The 19,659-nt window shown below is 33.9% G+C and overlaps 1 protein-coding gene across 1 annotated transcript in view; it reads left to right on the forward strand.

Moving 5' to 3' along the window:
* Positions 1–19,659, forward strand: part of LOC121316844 (collagen alpha-1(XXI) chain-like) — an 83,325-nt gene that overhangs the window by 36,761 nt on the left and 26,905 nt on the right. The window contains exons 10-17 of the mRNA XM_041252114.1: positions 1,888–1,950; positions 9,360–9,413; positions 9,508–9,561; positions 11,762–11,815; positions 13,681–13,734; positions 14,211–14,264; positions 15,753–15,806; positions 17,109–17,162. Coding sequence (XP_041108048.1) covers positions 1,888–1,950; positions 9,360–9,413; positions 9,508–9,561; positions 11,762–11,815; positions 13,681–13,734; positions 14,211–14,264; positions 15,753–15,806; positions 17,109–17,162 — 441 coding nt within the window. The remainder of the gene's footprint in view (positions 1–1,887; positions 1,951–9,359; positions 9,414–9,507; positions 9,562–11,761; positions 11,816–13,680; positions 13,735–14,210; positions 14,265–15,752; positions 15,807–17,108; positions 17,163–19,659) is intronic.

The raw sequence follows: 19,659 nt of genomic DNA on the forward strand, positions 1-19,659 counted from the left end.
ATCTTCCTGTTTGGAGGAATCCGTTCTCCAATTCTCGAAGTATTCTGCATGTAAATGAGTTGGGATCAGGTTGGGAGTTTAATTAGATTCAAGTGCATAGGATCACAAAGAGGGATTCCTCCGAACCCAATTGATTTTGCCGTGTAAACTCTGCATCAATTACAGTAGCCCAAAGATTTGTATTGCTCCTTGAACTATTGCCCTGTTTACGATTTGCTGCTTCCTTAATCAAGATAGTTGCACCTTTGATCTAAGTTAAAGAGTAAGTAGCAGGGTTCAGAAAAATATACAGTTACATGTCCCGTGTGCTGCTGTTTAAATAACGCACCTGTAATTTCTTTTCATTGTTAACATCCTGACAACATTTATACGTATAACTTTAAAGTCTGTTTTAAAGCTCTTTTCAAAATATCCACTCTAGTAAGGATTATTGCCCACATTGTCAGACAGGTAACACAGCAATAACGATCCATCATGTGGTACGGAACAGAAAAGCCAGAGCACTTGTTGTTATGTGTGTTTTTTTTTTTTTTTTTTTTAATTGCTCTTCCTGCAGTGATTTAGAGGACAGATCTCAAATCCTAGTGCACTAGAGCGGACATTTTGAAAAGAGCTTTGAAACAGACTTTAAAGTTCTAAGTGTAAAAAGTTGTCAGGATGTTTGCAAGAAAAAGACCAATGACAGGTACATTATTTAAACAGTTGTAGCAACACATGGGGACACAGAATGATATGTTTTTTGGAAACTCACTACTTACACTTTAAGGTGTTATTATTAATTTTCCTGACACCTTTCAATTTTCGTTGTAAAAAGATGTGTATCAAGTGATTAGGCTGGAGGTCCTCTCATAAAAATATAGTCTACCTAAGTTCAGAATCTACATGAATGTAATCTATTACTCTAGTTAAAAAAATGTTTAGATTTTGTAATGACTACATGTTAGGAATGGATAAACAAGTCATTAAATGAAGATTTGACTAATGCCTGCTACATCATCCACAAAATGTTGGAAATAAATCTGAGCCTGACGAATAAAATGCAGCCAGGAATTTTTTTTTATTTGTTATTTTTACTGGAATCACTTATAATCTTGTTGTAGAATTCAGTAATTTTATTTATTTAACCAGGGCTAAATTACCCTTTTGAGATTTGATATTACAGTATGTTTTGTGCTTATTTTGTATTCGTTTTAAGTGTTCTAGAATTCTCTGCTGCCTCCTGCACTATGCCTCAGATGTGTTCATCATAATCACACATACCGGTAATAGATGTTATTCCTCTCGGACTTGTAGTGGAATTTATTCCATACATTCATACTAAACATGATGTTCGTTGTACTTGGATCATTATCCTGTAAAAGCTAACCTTTGCTGCTGTACCGGTACCATAGAACCTAGACCCATATGCTACCTTATCAAGACCATGCGATACTTTCCAAATCCACTGGGTGTAAGTTATTTTTTAATATTCTTAACTCCTCTGTTAATCCATACACACAATGACGATACCTAATGTAACCTTATCAAAAAAAAAACAAACAAAAAAATTTTTTGGGAAGAAGTTATTTTTTTTTCTTGTTATATACTAATATTTTCAGCATATATCTCTTAAAATAATACTTCAATGTTTGAGTAAAGTTTCAAAGTCTTTAGACTTAATAACCCTGACTTCAAATGAGCCATTTTAGGAATATTCATTCTAGCATGAACATGCTGTTACTTTCTGACATGGTTCCTTATTACAATATGATTTGTATTTTAAACCCTAGCTAGGCTTGCAGCCAACTTTATATGGAACACTGTATTTTAACAATATCTGCTTGAAGGGTGCAGAAAGAGGTCTGGTTAAAGCTAATTGGATGCTAATGATGAACTGCTTTTTTACAGGGAGAGTGTGGGCAGCCTGGGGAGCCAGGGGATCCTGGAAGACCTGGTACAGATGGTAAGCCTGTGAGTACTATATAGTTTATATAAAAACATCAATATATACATGTGGTTTGTTTTTTTAAATATATGTACTTGAACAAAATTAAAGTTTGGTGCAAATTTGCAATGTGTTTTTTTTATTTTTATTACATTGCACCTACTGTACAAAACAGCATGTGTAAATGCATATATATATATATATATATATATATATATATATATATATATATATATATATATATATATATAGTAACACTGCAGGGAGGGGGTTACTATCCTCCATGCCAAAAAAATGTGCAAATGCACATTTGTGTGTTTAATTGTTTGATTGGTTTATTAGTAATTATCCCCTGCACCTGGCTATCATGGTAAATTAGAGCCAGGTGCAGGGTATTTAAAGAAAGCAGCCAGTCTGTTCAGGTCTGCTGCTGTGTGGAGGGCCCTGTTGATGGTACTTTCAGCCATTAGAAAAAAAAAAAAGGTACTGTTTAAAAACCTTTTTTGTGTGTTTTGTTTTGTTAGTTTTTGAAACAGGTATTTTTTTCTAACGACTGAAAACTATCAACCAGGCCCTCCATACAGCAACAGCCCTGAACAGACTGGCTGCTTTCTTTAAATATCCTGTGCCTGGCTCTAATTTACAATGATAGCCAGATGCAGGGGATAATTATTAATAAACCAATCAAACAATTAAACACACAAATGTGCATTCGCACGTGTTTTTGGCAGGGTGGATATTAACCCGCTCCCTGCAGTGTTACATATATATATATATATATATATATATATATATATATATATATTATATATATATATATATAGATAATATATATATATTTAGTAATTAAACATGTAGTTGTATTGTAATGCCAATCTGTGTAATTAATTACTGTGGAAATACATTTAATGTAAATATGAATCATTTTTATTCTTGTGAGACTTCCTCAGTTTGCATTGAGGGCATATTGTAATGTTTGCTCTCAGTGTAATATTTGTAATTTTTCCCCACAACAATATTAATGTTACAATAATTAGACACTATGAGATTTAATTAACCACATCTATTTGTATCTACAGTAACTAAGTGTTTCTTACAATACTTTTAACATTATATTTCTAATTGTACTGGCACTGGTAGGGTTTACTTTAAGGTGAAGTAATGTAATATTAAAATCCACAGTTGAATATTATCCCTACATTTTAGTACTGCAATTTAACTAATTTATGTTTATAAAGGCATTAAACAAGCTGAAATAATTTGCTTATTAATTTCTAGCCTCAAGAACTGGCCAGTCAGTTGGCATATGCTAACTATTGTTGTCATATTTATATAAAATCTTGTAGACAGCCTTTTAAAAATATATTTTTTTGTGCTTTGTATTTACTTTTAAAATTGCATTTTGAATAGAAGTTTTAGCATCATAGTACGTACAGCCTTTAGTCCACAATTAAATTAGGAAAGGGCCATTGTTGTCAGTGCTTTTGTGAGTTGTAGCTCACAAAGGGATATAATGGTGAGGAGCCAAATGCAGTTATTTTGACTTTATTGATGCCTAAGTATTCTTGTAAGAAATGTAGCTGAGCAGAACCAGACCAGGCTGGCAAGGTCTAAGGCAGTTCTTTGGCCACAGGCACATGTGTGTGTGTTTCCTATAAGGTTGACGGTACAGTATAATATTTGTTTTCTTTTTTAATTACTACTTATTCCAAAATATAAAATAAAATGACATTACAATAGAGACTGTTCAAATTGTACAAAAGTAAAGATTGAGAGCACAGAGTAAATAGACACAGTAGTACTGACTTTAGGTCAGTACTGACTTTATAGAAAACTACAAAGCAGAATATAATTCAATATGTTAATGTAACATTATTCAGCAGGTTTCATTCGACTTTATGAAGTAAAATGTATTAATTCAATAGGGTAATGCAAAACTTTTGGCCATATCTGTATGATATCATTTGAGTACCACTTGTCTAAGGTTAGCCCAGGCAGTCCCAAGCATTTTTTTTCTGTTGTTGAAAAGCAAAACTAGTCTTATTATATACTTTCATAGAAAGAACCCATCCCCAAGTGCTCTACTCAAGATTGACACCCAAAACATAACTGAAAGCAAACAACAGACTCATTTATCAAGTAGTCCTCCTCCAATTATGGAACTGACGAACATTACCAGCAGGCTGAGAATACCTCTATGAACCCGACAGACACTGGAGATTTGTAGTGCTGTCGCTATGCTGTCCTATAGGGGTGACCACCACAGGATTGCTACAGTAACATTTGTCCTAGCTGGCCTAATGAACATTACCTAATTTAGTTTAGATTTTTTGAGGACTACGGAAAGGTATCTAGAGACTTTGAAATCCGATAAGACATAATTCAGCCAAATCTCCACTGTTTTGCAGAACTATTCGTTCACTATTTATTTATTTATTTTCATCCAAGAAAGTCATTAAGTTTACTAGGTACAATTTACAGCTGTACATGGCTTTCAGTAATGGCCAGAATGGTTTAGATATTGATGCAGGAAATGATACACATTTGGAAGACACCCTTATCCTAAGGGAAAGTGATCACTTTAAATTACAGTATATTGTAAATTGACAGATCTCTTTACTATAATTCACAAACCTTGCTGTAAAGCTGAGCCTTTCAGCCTTATGTTTAAGGTTCCATGTGCAGCATACGGTATATTGAATCAAAGCTAATGTAAGCTTTGATTCAGTTCTCTAATGTGTAAGTTAGAAACATCTACAGTTAGCAATTTTGTCAGATCCTTTCTAAATCTTTTGAAATAAAGACTATTTATTCATAATAAATTAACATATACGAATAAACTTAGACAATATGGAAACACTTTCAAAGCGATCAACATTTTGGCCGATGATTTAATCCAGAGAAGCATGGAAGGAAGCGTCTGCTTCCGACGCATTTATATGTGCATTGTTTACTTGCATCTGTCACCCAGATCAACCCTGCTTTATCAATCAGTGTGAAATTGCGTACCTGACCTACATGACACAGGGTCTTGCCCCAGTATTCTGACATGGGTACATCATGCTAGTGTGAAAAGGGTTTTAGTTAGCGCAGGCTGCTGGTCTGTTACATTATTATTATTATTATTATTATTTATTTTTTTAATGTGTTTATCTTGCTGCATTAGTTGCGGGTATATTTGGTGCCATTTTGAAGTAGAAATCGATTACTGTGCCGTCTTTTTGATTAACTATATTTTGTTTATGACATCTTTTTTTATTTTTGATTAAGTGAACAATTTAACCTGTGCTGCATTTTTAAGCAGTGTTTTTACTAGTACAAATGCAAAATGTTGTTTTTATGTGACTGTAGTAAAACAAATGTATAAATTGCTGCACAATATAGCCAATATAATACTACGTTATTCTTTGTATTCATTTTCTGAAGTAAATGCAACAAGTAAACAATGTCTGTTCTTTTTTGTTATAAATGCAACACGTAAATGATAACTGTTCATTTTTTAACAGTTATAATTATAAAACAGCTTAAATGTAGGTCATATTTCTTGTTCTGGTAGTTTACAATAGCTTACCTGCACTATCTATTACTATCAGTGTCGGTCAAGAAATCCTTTATCGGTGCACCCCTAAATTATACATATATTTGTGGTATGGTGTGGCCCTGTTTGTGTCTAAATAAAGATTGTGTATTTTGTATTTAAGTTTGACAGGGATGAAATTAACACCATCCCTTCCAAACTTAAATACAACATACGCAATATTTAATTACAGACACAAACACACTATTTACATGTGCAGGGCTCCCCCCCACCACATATGGTTTCTTAAATGTGTTACTTTGATTGTAGTGAGTGGAGCTTCATCAGAATCTTTTGGCTACTTCAATAGTTATTTTTTTGTGAAGACTTTCAATTGGGTCATTGTTTTCACATAATTCTGGGGAGTGTTTGGGTGCACTGAGAATATCCCAGAGGAGTGTGTGTGGAGGAGGTTAGGCGGGTTTGGAGGCGAGGAGCTGCTGTGTGTGTGTTTTCTAATCATTTATTCCACAGTGGAAGTGAATCGCACATTGTCAGTTTGTCTGAGGCAAATGCTCCAGCAACATCCACAGTAACACAAGAGTATCGACACATGTCCCTAATCCTAACCTTAAATCACAACTTTACCCACAAACCATTACCTTAATACAAACCTAAAAGTCCCTGTTACAGTGCAGAATGGATGTTCTCCATTGTGCACCAATGTTATCATCCCTGTGCTTCTTAGAAAACTCTTCATATCATCGAATATCTCATTAACCAGCAGACAATCAGATGGTGTAGGCCTACAGTATTATTCCATTGAGCATGCAGACATAGCTTTTGCAGTGAGCATTATATACTGCTGTACTTTGTGCCAGACCAGACTGTAACCCAGTTATGAGCAGCTCAGATGTCTTAAGTAAATTGTATTTGCGTACATCTTGGACATATACTTAAAGTAATACATGAGTCATATTTTTATCTTTATTTCTGAAATTTTGGTGAAAAAATGTTTTATTACTAACATGCACGCTGTTTTAAAATTAATGTTTTCAAATGTATTGGTTTGACTCAGCTAGTATTGTGAAATAAAATTGCAATATTGAGAGTTAATGTCTACTTTTATTGGCAGACATTTACAGATTTCAGGAGAAATACAAATTATATATATATATATATATATATATATATATATATATATATATATATATATATATATATATATATATATATATATATATATAAAACGTGTGTGTGTGTGTGTGTGTGTATATATATATATATATATATATATATATATATTATAAATATATATAATAACAATTTATATATCATTTTTTTATATATATTATAATTACCCATACTTATTGTTAAATATTTCAGTAAAAAAAATATTATTAATGTGATGTGGAAAGATTGCTTATTGTAGATGTTTCTTATTTTACTAGTGAATAGGAAATCTGAACTCTCTACCCCTAGCCTAGTTACAATAAAAACACACATTTAATGGAAATATCACATACTGTATTTGCATGGGGGTTGATGTTCATTGTTTCCATTTAAATGCTATACATCATCCCTAGAGGATCATAACTTCATGAATCACGAAGGAAAAATACATTGATTCTGTAGACATTTGTGGGATAACAATTTGGCAAACTTTAAGCTTTTCCGGTGAATGAGTCACACTGATTATGAACATGGAAAGGGTTTTTTTTTTTTTTTTTTTTTTTTTTTTTTTTTTTGGTAAATGTACACAAAGGGGTACTGAAATACTTAAAACCAGGTGTGTAATATAAAGAAGTGATTTTACCAATACTCTGACTATTTGCACCAATATGAAAGTACACAGGTAATCTGAACAAGCCACACTTATTTCCTTTTAACATTCCTTTAAACAGGTTCATTCAAAGTATCAGTAGCTTTAAGTCCTTTCTGAAATATAGTTTTTTTTTTTTTAATCTTTGTGGAATGTCTGTGTTTTACTGTGGGTTAAGTCAGCCCACATTTGTAAGCTGTTGTGGGAACAAACAGTGGTCACGTTGAACTGCTCTAAACACTACGACAGGGTAAGAGGTAGTGTTGTGTGATGCACTGCCGTTACAGTCTGCTCCTTGCCGGCAAGATGCAATTAGGATTAAAAGGTCTATAGCCACAAATGTAAATGAGCATGGCTGTTTTGCTTAGTTGTTAAGATGCTCACATTCGTTGTACATGACTGTCAGTTAACGTCCATCCTTTGCCCTGTTACAACTGCACGTCCTCATATAGAGGTCAGTGGTGTACCTGAGTACCTGTAAAGTTAAACACTCCATGACAGCCCCCCTTATATCGAGTTTAAAGTGATTGTACTATAGCTCAACAAAATAGTGCCGTACATGGTCCACGCTATACACTGCAGTTCACTATGTAGTCTCAGATGTTTAGTTTTGAAAGAAATCTGGTTTATCAAACATATATTGTTATTTTTAAACAGACATTTAGCATGCATCTTGTGGAGTTGATTGTTTTTTTTTTTCCTTCAAAATATACTGTTGATTATATAATTTTTTGAAAAGTTTCTAGATTTTCATGCTAACAGTCAAAGACTACTTCCTCACCCACTTCACTGCCAAACATTTTGCAATAGCAGCAGTTATGTGTATGGTTGGATTGAAATTCACTTTTTATCCCAGGATTTTTATGGTTTTTCCAGATTTCCATTAAAGATCTGAGACTGTAATTGTCAGTTAAGTATGTGGGCATGTAGCTATGAAAGCTAAATGTATTTTATTTTTAATGCTAAGGTCAAGTGCTACTGAGAGAGTCTTTTGTACACAAACAGAAATATTCCTTGCACATCCTACTTGACATTTACACACTAGAAGAGTATTAAAGAAGCTGTTTGTTTCAGGATATTTTAACAAAAGATGTGCCTTTTTAAAGTGAAGTCCATCATTGTTTTAAAAATAGCAGGGGAATTAAAGATGACTGTCGACTGCATGGTTCAGATGAAGGCCAAATCGTTAGAAGATGAAATGCCCAGATTCTTTTAGCAGATCTTGCAGTATTGTCCTTTGTTTTATAGAATAATCTCTTTTTAACCCCTTTCTACATTCTCTGCCAGAATAGTTTGAAAATCTCAGTAATGCTTTCTATAGCTGCTGTAGCCAGGAAAAAAGGAAAACCTATCCATTGCTGAGTTATGAGCTGACCCTCTGCCAATGTCCTTTTTTGCTTGAAAGCGTCTTGGCATCAAATCAGTAACCAGCTGTCCAGGAGAACGTCCTTGAGCTCCTACAATAGTTTCCTGTCAAAATGATCCCTTAAAGGGCAGCCAGTTTAGGATTGATACTGTACAGTTCTAGAATGACGTTTATTTTCAACAACAAGGAGATGCATGCAGCCAGATACTGCCTTTTCCAAGCAGTTTTTAAGTGACAACGATGCCCCACCAAATCACAGGACAGTTATTCGTAATGTTTAACACATGGTTCTGTGAATTTGGAAGTCTGGAAACTGTATGTCTTGCAACTTTGACAACATTTAAAACTGGTTGATATATAACAAATAGAAAATGGATTATACTGTAGTTTAAATTTTGACCAGTTTGTAATGTGTGCACCTTTTATAAAGCTTAGGAATAAGATATTCTTTATGGTAATACTTTTGGCACATGTTCACTGTGATCCAATTCAATAAGCTAATTTATTTCAAATGAGTTTATCCCTCAAGGGAACAGAGAATTATATTGCGGTAGTGAAGTGACAGGCAGTATTGAAATACTGTTATATATATACTTGCTTGTGGAATGTGAAGTTGCTGGTGATTTACATATCAGATTTTTTTTATTTTATTTTAAAAAGTACTTTTAAGTGATTAAACCTAGCTTAATCAATGAAACCTGAATTGACTGCCCTTATTATTCAATTTTAGGGTATTCCGGGATTTCCTGGAAATCCAGGACTGCAAGGTTCACCAGGTATTCAGGTAACACCAAATCTGGATTGATTAACACTTTATAGAACTTGTTGTATTTCACAAAAATATCAGCTAAGTGTGTTTGTCTTTCTTTGTTTTTCAGGGACCACGTGGGATGATGGGATACAAAGGAGAGCCTGGAGGTCCTGGTGATTCGGTAGGAAGGTCAAAATGTGAATGTGTTGTGATAAAAATCTTTATTAAGTGCCATTCGCACTGTAGTTAGATTGCAGTTGCACGTGCTAATGTGTATTTGCTGTATAACCACGCGCAACTGCTTTTTTTTGGTAGAGCTTTTTGAAATTTGGTGTAGTACAAAATAATTACATTTGTAAGTGCAATGGAATTACAGTGTGAATAGACACTTAAAATAAAGTAATTACATGTATGGTATTTTCATCTATGGTTTGCATCTGTTGTCCTGACTGGCTCCTGTTCATGTCTGAGAAGAGATGTGTTAAATATACTTAACAAAGAGTTTAGCGATCGATTTGTTTAAATGCATTGCGTGAGATAAGATTCAATGCAGTGTGACTAAGAAAAGATTGCTCACAATTAGGTACATAAATGCTCTATTGGTTCCTCACAGGAGTGATATAACTATTTTAAATGACCTTTTACATTATTTTATTTTATGATATTCCTATTAAAACAAATTCTACCAAAACTAGTTGTTACCGATTTGTCAAGTTACATAACACTGACCAGCTGTCCAAAGGTTGTGAACTGGTCTGAGTTAAATGACATTGGAACTGTTACTGTACAGTGTATTGATATCACCATTAGTGATGATCAACTCAGATGCTACCAGCTACTTTCTGATACATCTTGTGGTTATCATTGGAAGCCGATTGCTCAGCATGTGTTTGAGTGCTGAAACCATTTCTGCAGTTCTTTAAATTGAGAACATTTGTCATTGATAGTTCTTCAAGAAATGTTGATTAGTCATAAAATGATTGAACTATAGGGCTATAGTTATTAAATATGTAACCTAAAATAATACATAATCTGTTGTATACTTATCCTGGTTTTTATTGTACAGAAATTAAAAAGTGTGATCTCTTATCTATTTTTTTTCTTTTTTAATGCAGTAAATAATAGTAAATAATAGTAGACAATAAATCCAAATCAGAATTAATACTTACATATTTATCAGTGTTTGATTTAAATTTTTCAGGCATTTAAATGACAAGTTTGGGGTTGCTTTCAGAAAACACTACAAGTAGCTTCCAACTGTGGAGAACTTCTGTTTGAAACAGACTCTTGCCTGAGGGCTTTCACTTGTGTCGAGTGGAACTAGGGAAAGCAAATAAATAGTAAAAGATATATTTCCCCTTCAAAGCTATCACCTAATGAAAAAGAATGTATGAAAATAATGTATCTTCCAAATATATACTATATTTTTGCATTATAGTTCACTATTTAACACTGTGAATCAATTAGTATTGCTATTTGAACGAGGTCCAGGAAAATGTTCCAGACTAACAGTATAATTTATAGTGGATGATAATTAATAAATGATGAATGATTTTATCAAAATTGAAATCAACCATAGTTTTTCTTTTTTTTTTTATGCATCATGTTTCACCCTTAAGCAGTCTGACTGGAAAATGACCTGATGCTTCATGATACAGCAGGAATTTCTGTCCATTCACTGGCTTGGTTTATGCATTCCATGATTTTTTTTTTTTTTTTTTTTTTTGTGTGAAATTTATTACAGGTTTGAAGGATAACATGAGTCATTCTGCTTCAGGGGTTGCTGGTGTTAAACTATCTCACAGTGAGGAATGACATTATTATGACCATTTGGGGGTTTAAAAGTGGCTTTTTTTTTGCTAGATTTTCATTTTCTGCCAAATCTTAGACCATTGGATTCATCAGCTGTAGTAATGTTACAACATATGCAGTGCCCTCCAATATAAGGACAGATGAATACATACAGAAAAAAACTAGGATGGGGCATTTGCTGTCTATTTTACCCCTTTAAGAACAACTCACTTTTTTTCTGCAGTATTCCTCTGACTACAGCTTTCTTTGAGAAGAACTGTTATTTAAACCTTATTTCGCTGTCAATTAAATAGATGAAGGAATTACTAAATTATGAACAACTTTAAATTGTTCTATAATTTTCCTTTGACTACAGCTTTGTTTGTGAAGCGCAATCATTTCAGCTCTTATTTCACTGGTCAATTTTTTTAGTGGTTTCTTAGGTGTTTCTTTTTCGAAGCTCAGCAGTAAACACCAGGCAACTTGTAGTCCCAATTTCAGCCACATTTCCAACAAATAACTGGCACAAAGAAAACTGGTTATGTTTCACAATAAGAAGAATTATTTTACATTTATTTTTATGATTACAGGGTGAGCGCGGATTTCCTGGATTACCGGGTACACCTGCACCACAAGGAGAAAAGGTAAATGTGTTACATATGCCATTATCAAAGACAACCCATTTTCAGAAATGGACTAAGAAAAGTACTTTGGATTTTAATCATCAGCATACACTGTATGTGTATATTTATTATAGCCTTGAGTTTTGTTTTGCGTGCATTTATTAAGAAAAAAAAGTCAAATTGACATTTATAGATTTAGTTGAGGGTGAAAGTTCACTTTCCAATGGCACAACCATTGAATTATGAGGAGCTATTCTCTAGCAACAGAAACAAAATAGCAGCCAGTACCTCACAGTACCTAAACTGAGTATTACATATGCAAATTAAATTATATCATTGAAAAAAAGATGCAGGCAAAATGTTATGTTTTCTCATTTCACACAAATATTTTGTCGGAAGACCTCGTCTTGTTGTACACTGCAGCATATCCCAGTATTTAACATTTCTAAGTGCTATTATAATATGAATAATTTAAAAAAATGAACAGATGCACCAGGTCAGTTGCCAAGTTATTGGCAACGGCACATTAAACATCACATACTATATAGTTGAACATTCAGACAATGGAGTCGTTTCTTGTCACTGAACACAAGTGTATGGGGTTCCTATTGGCAACACCACAGCAGTATGTAAAACCCAGACTTCAAGAATGTCAAGTGGATGACTGTTATTAAGTGACTCAAGGTGTTGAAAGGAATTGAGGCATTCAATGTGCTTAATTGACTGACACAGCAAATCTGGAGCAGATTATTTTTTAGTGTAAACACAAATGCATGTTGATCTACTAAAAATCCTTTGGTACAGTATTATTAATCCACTCTGACATCAATAATATTCAATCATTATCCTGTGATAGTTTCAATCACAAATTTTGGGAAGTGGGTAAAGCAGTGGTTTACTTTGAACTAAAGTATTGAATTGTGTATTTGCAAACAACAGAAGCAGCTAGGAACTCTTGCACATGGGCAAAATGTCCTGGAAGGTACAGTGTTTTAACAGAATTGTGACTCTTACCTGTGCTGCCTGTGATTAAATGGATGTATTTGTTCATCCCGACACAGATCTTGCAGATCTTTATACCATAGTATCCCCTATCCTGCCTGAGGATTCTTTATTAAGTGGATTTCATTACACAGCAATGCCTGTTTACATAAACAAACCCTTTATTTTGTGATTGCATCTGTAGGTAAATAGTAACTACACTATTCATGTATGAATTTACAATTGTAACCTTATTCACTATAATACAAAGGGAGTGTCTTAGGAAGCATATTAATATAATATGATAGACATAGATATCAGTGTTAATGTAAATCAGTACAGTATTATAATAGTATTACGCAACAGTGTAGATAGCTCTGTGTTCACAAATGCAACAACACTAATAATAATAATAGCATAATTTATACTGACAAAATACTGCAGTTACTCTGACTGAAAAGTAATGTCCTCATCAATACTGCTAGATTCTTGGCAGTAATATAATAAATGTTGTTACTTTTTCATATGGTTGTGAGACACCATGAAATGTTTGCTTCTTGTAAGGCTGCAAGGAGTTATGTGTATTGTGATAATGCTTGAATTTACTTTAGTGCTTCATTGTCCACTGGGAGGCCAATGTTTGTTTTTCATTTGATACTCATTATTATATCTGTATTCAAGTATTTTGGTTAGTTTTTGGTCAGTTTTATTTCTCAAGTCTGTATATTTATGTACCTTTCCTTAAAAAAGTAATAATTTTGAAGCCTGGGATTTCAGTGTGGTGTTGTATTCTTTTTGTGCACGTTCTGTCCGTACTAGTCTGAGAGAACTTGCTTTATTGAAGGCCGCTTTGTTTACTGCTTTTCCGGACGCTTTACAGCATGTTTGGGGATTTGTGTTTTCAGGGCTCTCAAGGTCCTAGAGGGGAACATGGACTACCCGGGATTGATGGGAAAATTGTAAGTTCCATTTAATGTGTTAAACATGTTTAAATGATAGTTCAAAGTCGACATGGTGGATGCAATATAATGAATGACTTTGTAGAGGAGAATGTACAGTAGTGTATTCAGTTATGAATCCAAGAAGCAAAGGTAGCAGAGACATAAATATGAAAGCTGCAACTAATACAAGAAAAGAAAGGACTTAAGAACATTTAAATTGATGTATTGGTTGTCACTGTGTCTCTGGGACTAGTTGTTGTGTTGACTAATTGGAAGACTCAACAATATGACTAGCTGGAAACTGTCTAGCTCCAAAAAGGCAGACTTAATTTCTTAATTTTACTGAGAGATGACTTTCATATCTGAACAGACTAAACATAAAGTAAACAGCAATCTGTGACCCTAAGAGAATATTTTGTAACAACAGCAGTTTAGATTTTTTGTAAGTACAGTATGTATAGTATTTGATTTTTTTAAAAAAAATATTATTACAGGGTGAAAAGGGAGACAAAGGATCTGCAGGATTGCCTGGACCATCTGGACCTCGTGTATGTTTTTTGCTAAATACTTTTCATATATATATATATATATATATATATATATATATATATATATATATATATATATATATATATATATATATATATACAGCTCTGGAAAAAATTGAGACCACTGCAAAATTATCAGTTTCTCTGGTTTTACTATTATAGGTATGTGCTTGGGTAAAATGAACATTTTTGTTTTATTCTATAAACTACTGACAACATTTCTCCCAAATTCCAAATAAAAATATTGTCATTTAGAGCATTTATTTGCAGAAAATGACAACTGGTCAAAATAACAAAAAAGATGCAGTGTTGTCAGACCTCGAATAATGCAAAAAAAATAAGTTCATATTCATTTTTAAACAACACAATACTAATGTTTTAACTTAGGAAGAGTTCAGAAATCAAAATTTGGTGGAATAACCCTGATTTTCAATCACAGCTTTCATGAGTCTTGGCATGCTCTCCACCAGTCTTTCACACTGATGTTGGGTGACTTTATGCCACTCCTGGCGCAAAAATTCAAGCAGCTCAGCTTTGTTTGATGGCTTGTGACCATCCATCTTCCTCTTGATCACATTCCAGAGGTTTTCAATGGGGTTCAGGTCTGGAGATTGGGCTGGCCATGACAGGGTCTTGATCTGGTGGTCATCCATCCACACCTTGATTGACCTGGCTGTGTGGCATGGAGCATTGTCCTGCTGGAAAAACCAATCCTCAGAGATGGGGAAGTAGAAGGAAGCAAGTTTTCTTCCAGGACAACCTTGTACTTGGCTTGATTCATGCGCCCTTCACAAAGACAAATCTGCCCGATTCCAGCCTTGCTGGAGCATCCCCAGATGAGTCCAATTTTCAGCTTTGCCCAACACCTGGTCATCTAATGGTTAGACGGAGACCTGGAGAGGCCTACAAGCCACAGTGTCTCGCACCCACTGTGAAATGTGGTGGAGGATCGGTGATGATCTGGGGGTGCTTCAGCAAGGCTGGAATAGGACAGATTTGTCTTTGTGAAGGATGCATGAATAATACCACAATAATACTTTTCCCCAACTAAAGTTAGGACAGGTAAGCTGTTTAACCAACAAACCAAATATAAGCATGTTTGTTATTTCATACAGATAATTGTTGTTTTTCTTACCCAAGTTTCACAAACACAACACAACATTTTTTTTTTTTTTGTTCACCCACTCCTTACTCTGCACACCCCGAGTTGGAAACAGATAGGCTCTTTATACAGCTGGTTAATTAGTTAATGAATTAACCACCAACAAACCATCATACTCTTGTTGTTAAGGATCATTACATTGCTAATTTTATATTTTGCTAAACAGTGACCTCTAGTGTACAGGTACTTGCAATTACAGTTTTACCATCCACTGACAGGAAAGTGACCTTGATATTCTTAAACTTATGCTCCTGTTCTCCATGACTGTGCCACAATATATAAGTCTATACATCTGCCAGTGGACATACTTACGGTTTCTATTACAGGGAACCAATGGTCGTAATGGACAAGATGGTATGCCTGGAATTGATGGTCAAAAGGTTGGTAGTGCTTTCCAATAATATAAAGAGGTACAATAAATATCTTGATTAGTAAATATCTGTTATGTATCTAAATCTAAAATAAGAAAAAAAAGCAGTAAACAACTATTACCTTGGAGTTTAACTGGAACTGTATGCTAATGTGGTAGCTGTTTGGCTGCACAGAGGCATTCAGTTGTCGCTCTTCCAATTGCACTAAAAGACAAAAAATAAGAAATGATAAAAAAAAGCAAGTTTAAAGATGTATTGAAACAGAATTCAGTAATCCAGATATGTAGACTGATCTATTTGAATGCAACGACTGCAAGCACCACAATGTAAAAAGTGTTAAATAAAAACTAAAACACAGATAACCTTAATTATTTAAAGAACCGGTTAATCGATAATTGTGGAATGAAAGGACATCAAATACTACACAGCTGTTCCAGGAAAACTTTATTTCATTACAAACTATAATAATGTAAATGCAGCCCCAGGCTCTATTTTGCAATGGATTATTCCATGTTCTCATTATAGATAATGTTAACAAATAAGAATGATTTCAAATGTTGGCTGTGAAAATTAATCATACAACACAGCTTAATGTTGTGGCTTCTATGAGTAGCAGCTTTGATCTGACCCTATTCACATTTGCTATATAATTTCCCTTAAAAGTAGGTCAGATAGTACCATAGTTTCCGTTTCTCTCATTTCCCCATGCATTCCCAGATATCTGGCTCTAATCACCTATCTGGCAGTGCATCTCCTACTAGGTGGTTGCCTCTATTGTAAATTGTGTGACTGACATTCTGTCTGTGAGCTCTTTATTGTATTATTTCTGTTATAACATGCTTAAAATCTTGTCTTTCGTTGCCAGAATGTCATAGCACCTAAATGCTGTCCTCCCTCAAGAATAGTTACAGTACACAGCATTTGTGGAAAAGTACATATTTATTCTGTCAATTGACAGAAACAGTATTTTGTACATTGCAACAAGTAGATGTTCTGTTATATACAACATTACTTTGCAAATGTCAAATGAAATAAATCTACTGCAAAGTCTTGAGTCCTGTCATAGTTAGGCTGATTGACTGCCCTATCTGCGTTTTAAGGCACCTAAAATATTTGTAGGCATACATTTGTTTATTATAATTGAGTCAATATAAGTTAATAGTTTTACATGCAATTTTTACTATAAAGATAAAAAAAAATGTGTTGCATTACATTAGGAACAAAATCAAGTATAATTCTACTGATAAACTTGAAATGTGTTCTTGCTTTAAGGAAAGCATACCAAAAACGATAAATTTTCTTTATTTCAAGGGAGAAACTGGACAGCCGGGCATTCCTGGCAGAGATGGAATTCAGGGGTACCGTGTAAGTAGCATTTTTATTGCAAAGCTAACAATATTATAAATACATATATAATGTATTAATGTGGCACATTCATTGTATTCTCTGTCCAGACAACTTTGCCCGATTTTGTTTTAAATGGATATCTAGTGTTTTAAAACTATTTAAAAAACATTTCCAATATGTATTTCATCTGGTTACGATAAAAAAAAAAAAAAAAAAAAAAAAAAACTATCTAAAATAGTATTCTATCCTGCAGCATGTTTTATTTTATTCACAAACATAATAGGTTAATATTGTGGGAGGTCTTTGGTTTGGCACCAGTTACCCATAGTTGTTAAATTATTGTAATAATATATGAAACATATTTTTTTAGGGGTGCAACAATTAATTGATGCATTATTGATCATCTATACTAAAATTTCCAGAGCTTCAATTACATAGTTTGAAGTCTCCTGTTGCTGGTTGGCATTAAAACCTTGAGAGTGTGAGAGTGCGCTTCTTTTAGTACTCGTACGGTAGATTAGTGCGTTGCTAGGATACACACTTTAGGCCTCTACATTCCGGAACAAACCGAAGTAGGCCTATTCACGTTTTCTTGATTAGAGAATTAAGGCAATTGGTTATTAATTAATTAATTAATTACTTAATTAAATCTGTTAAATCTCTCGATTTACCTTCTTTTGTTTCAATGTTGCATGTTGTGTTTGGATTATATGGCAATATTATATAAAAATAAGATGAATTTAGTGTGATAGTTAAATTAGTCAGGATTTGTGAGATTAATTCAAATGCATTGCTTTTGGTCATAAAATATTAACAGTAATGAACAACCATAGTTCAGATAAAAAAACTGATTCTCTCAAAATATAGTGGTTTTTTTTTTATTTATTTATTTTTTTTTTTAATACACTGTTAAATAAACATCTGGTGCAGAGGGACGCATATTCTTTTAGTTTAGCCCTGGCGAATGGAAAGGGCAATCAAGAGCCAAAAGCAAAAATATCTGTAAAAAGAAAGCAGGGCCACACTGCACAAACTAACGTGAGTTAAAATGTCCTGTGACATTTGGGTCAAAATAAAGCAGTTTAATGAAATTAGGGTAGTGGCAGTTTGTTTTTACTTAATGATAAACAGATCACTGTTCAAAGGCCATTGGGCTCTATATACTAATATTACTTACGTATTAGTAAAACGCAAATTTGTAGCCCGGTCTTCGTAGAATTTGTGCGTGCAATATACTAAACAGCTATTTTTGTGAACAACCACTATAATATCACCGCAAGTTTTACGTATAGCATAAATGACTGCTTATTATACAGGAGAGATCAGAGTTTGCGTCTCATATTAGTCAATACGTCATGTGAAGGGTGTCTCTTATTGTATAAGAGGTTCTGGCTGCACAAACTATGCAAAATGATGTCTCTTATACAATAAGAGACACCCTTCACACAACATATTAACTTATTATAAATCACACACATAATGATTAGACACACAAATATCTTTACAGTGAAAATAATTTATATTTTTGTTAAATATAACATTTAACCCCCCTTTCTCCCCTTTTAATAATGGTTTCGTACAGGGTCGACCGTAACTCACCTACAGTAGCCGATCTGTGCTGTTTTATTAGGTTGGTTAAACGTGACGAAACTATTTATTAAAAACAAATGCACGTCCTGTAAAGCTTGCACCATTAGCATGTAAGTGTCCTGAAGTGTCGTTAGTAACTGAAGAGTTGAAACAGTTGCTCTGATTTGGTGTAGGAAAGGTATTACTAGGCATCGCTGTAGCAGCAGAGGGGACTTGTTCCTGGAAGACTTGCATGAAGAAATGCAAAAAGTCCCCTTTTTTGGATTTCATTCGTATTTGTCGCGTAATGCTTGAGACTGAGTTCACCCTTGTGTCCAGAAACTGAAGTAATGTGCTTGTCTTCAATTCCAGCATCACTTAGAACTTGGCAACAAGCGGCACAAACACAGTGGTTGGTGTATATTGTAGAGAGAGCAGCTTCTACTGAGATTTTTTTCATTAAACCGGCAATAAAACGTTCGCCAAGGGGATGCTTCCCGTAACAGATGTCACCCGATTTATACATTTTTTCTTTGGAATTTGAAAAAGCCTTGGCTGTACAGTTTAAAGCTTTTTACAGGGCAGTTTTCGAAATCTGGCTGTGAGTACATTAGCATATCAGTGATATTGGGACTGTCAGTTGACCACCTTGGTGATTTTTGGTCTGTAAAGCTGATGTTCGGGGACATATTCACGGCCAGTGACATCGGTACGTAATATGTCCCAATTACATATCCAAATTAAAACAAAGGTCGAAGTTAGTAACATGATTTTCCATTTTGCTATGTTTTTATTTAGAGCGTTAAAATACTGAAAATTCTATACTAGGGATGACATTTATACACAAGGTAAGAGGGTATAGGAATGTTTGGAAATGCTGCTCTGTGATTGGCTGATTTCTCATATGTAATTTATAATTATAAATAGATTTGCAACGCCAAAAGTC

Source organism: Polyodon spathula, chromosome 6 (genome assembly GCF_017654505.1).
Source record: "Polyodon spathula isolate WHYD16114869_AA chromosome 6, ASM1765450v1, whole genome shotgun sequence".
NCBI lineage: Eukaryota > Metazoa > Chordata > Actinopteri > Acipenseriformes > Polyodontidae > Polyodon > Polyodon spathula.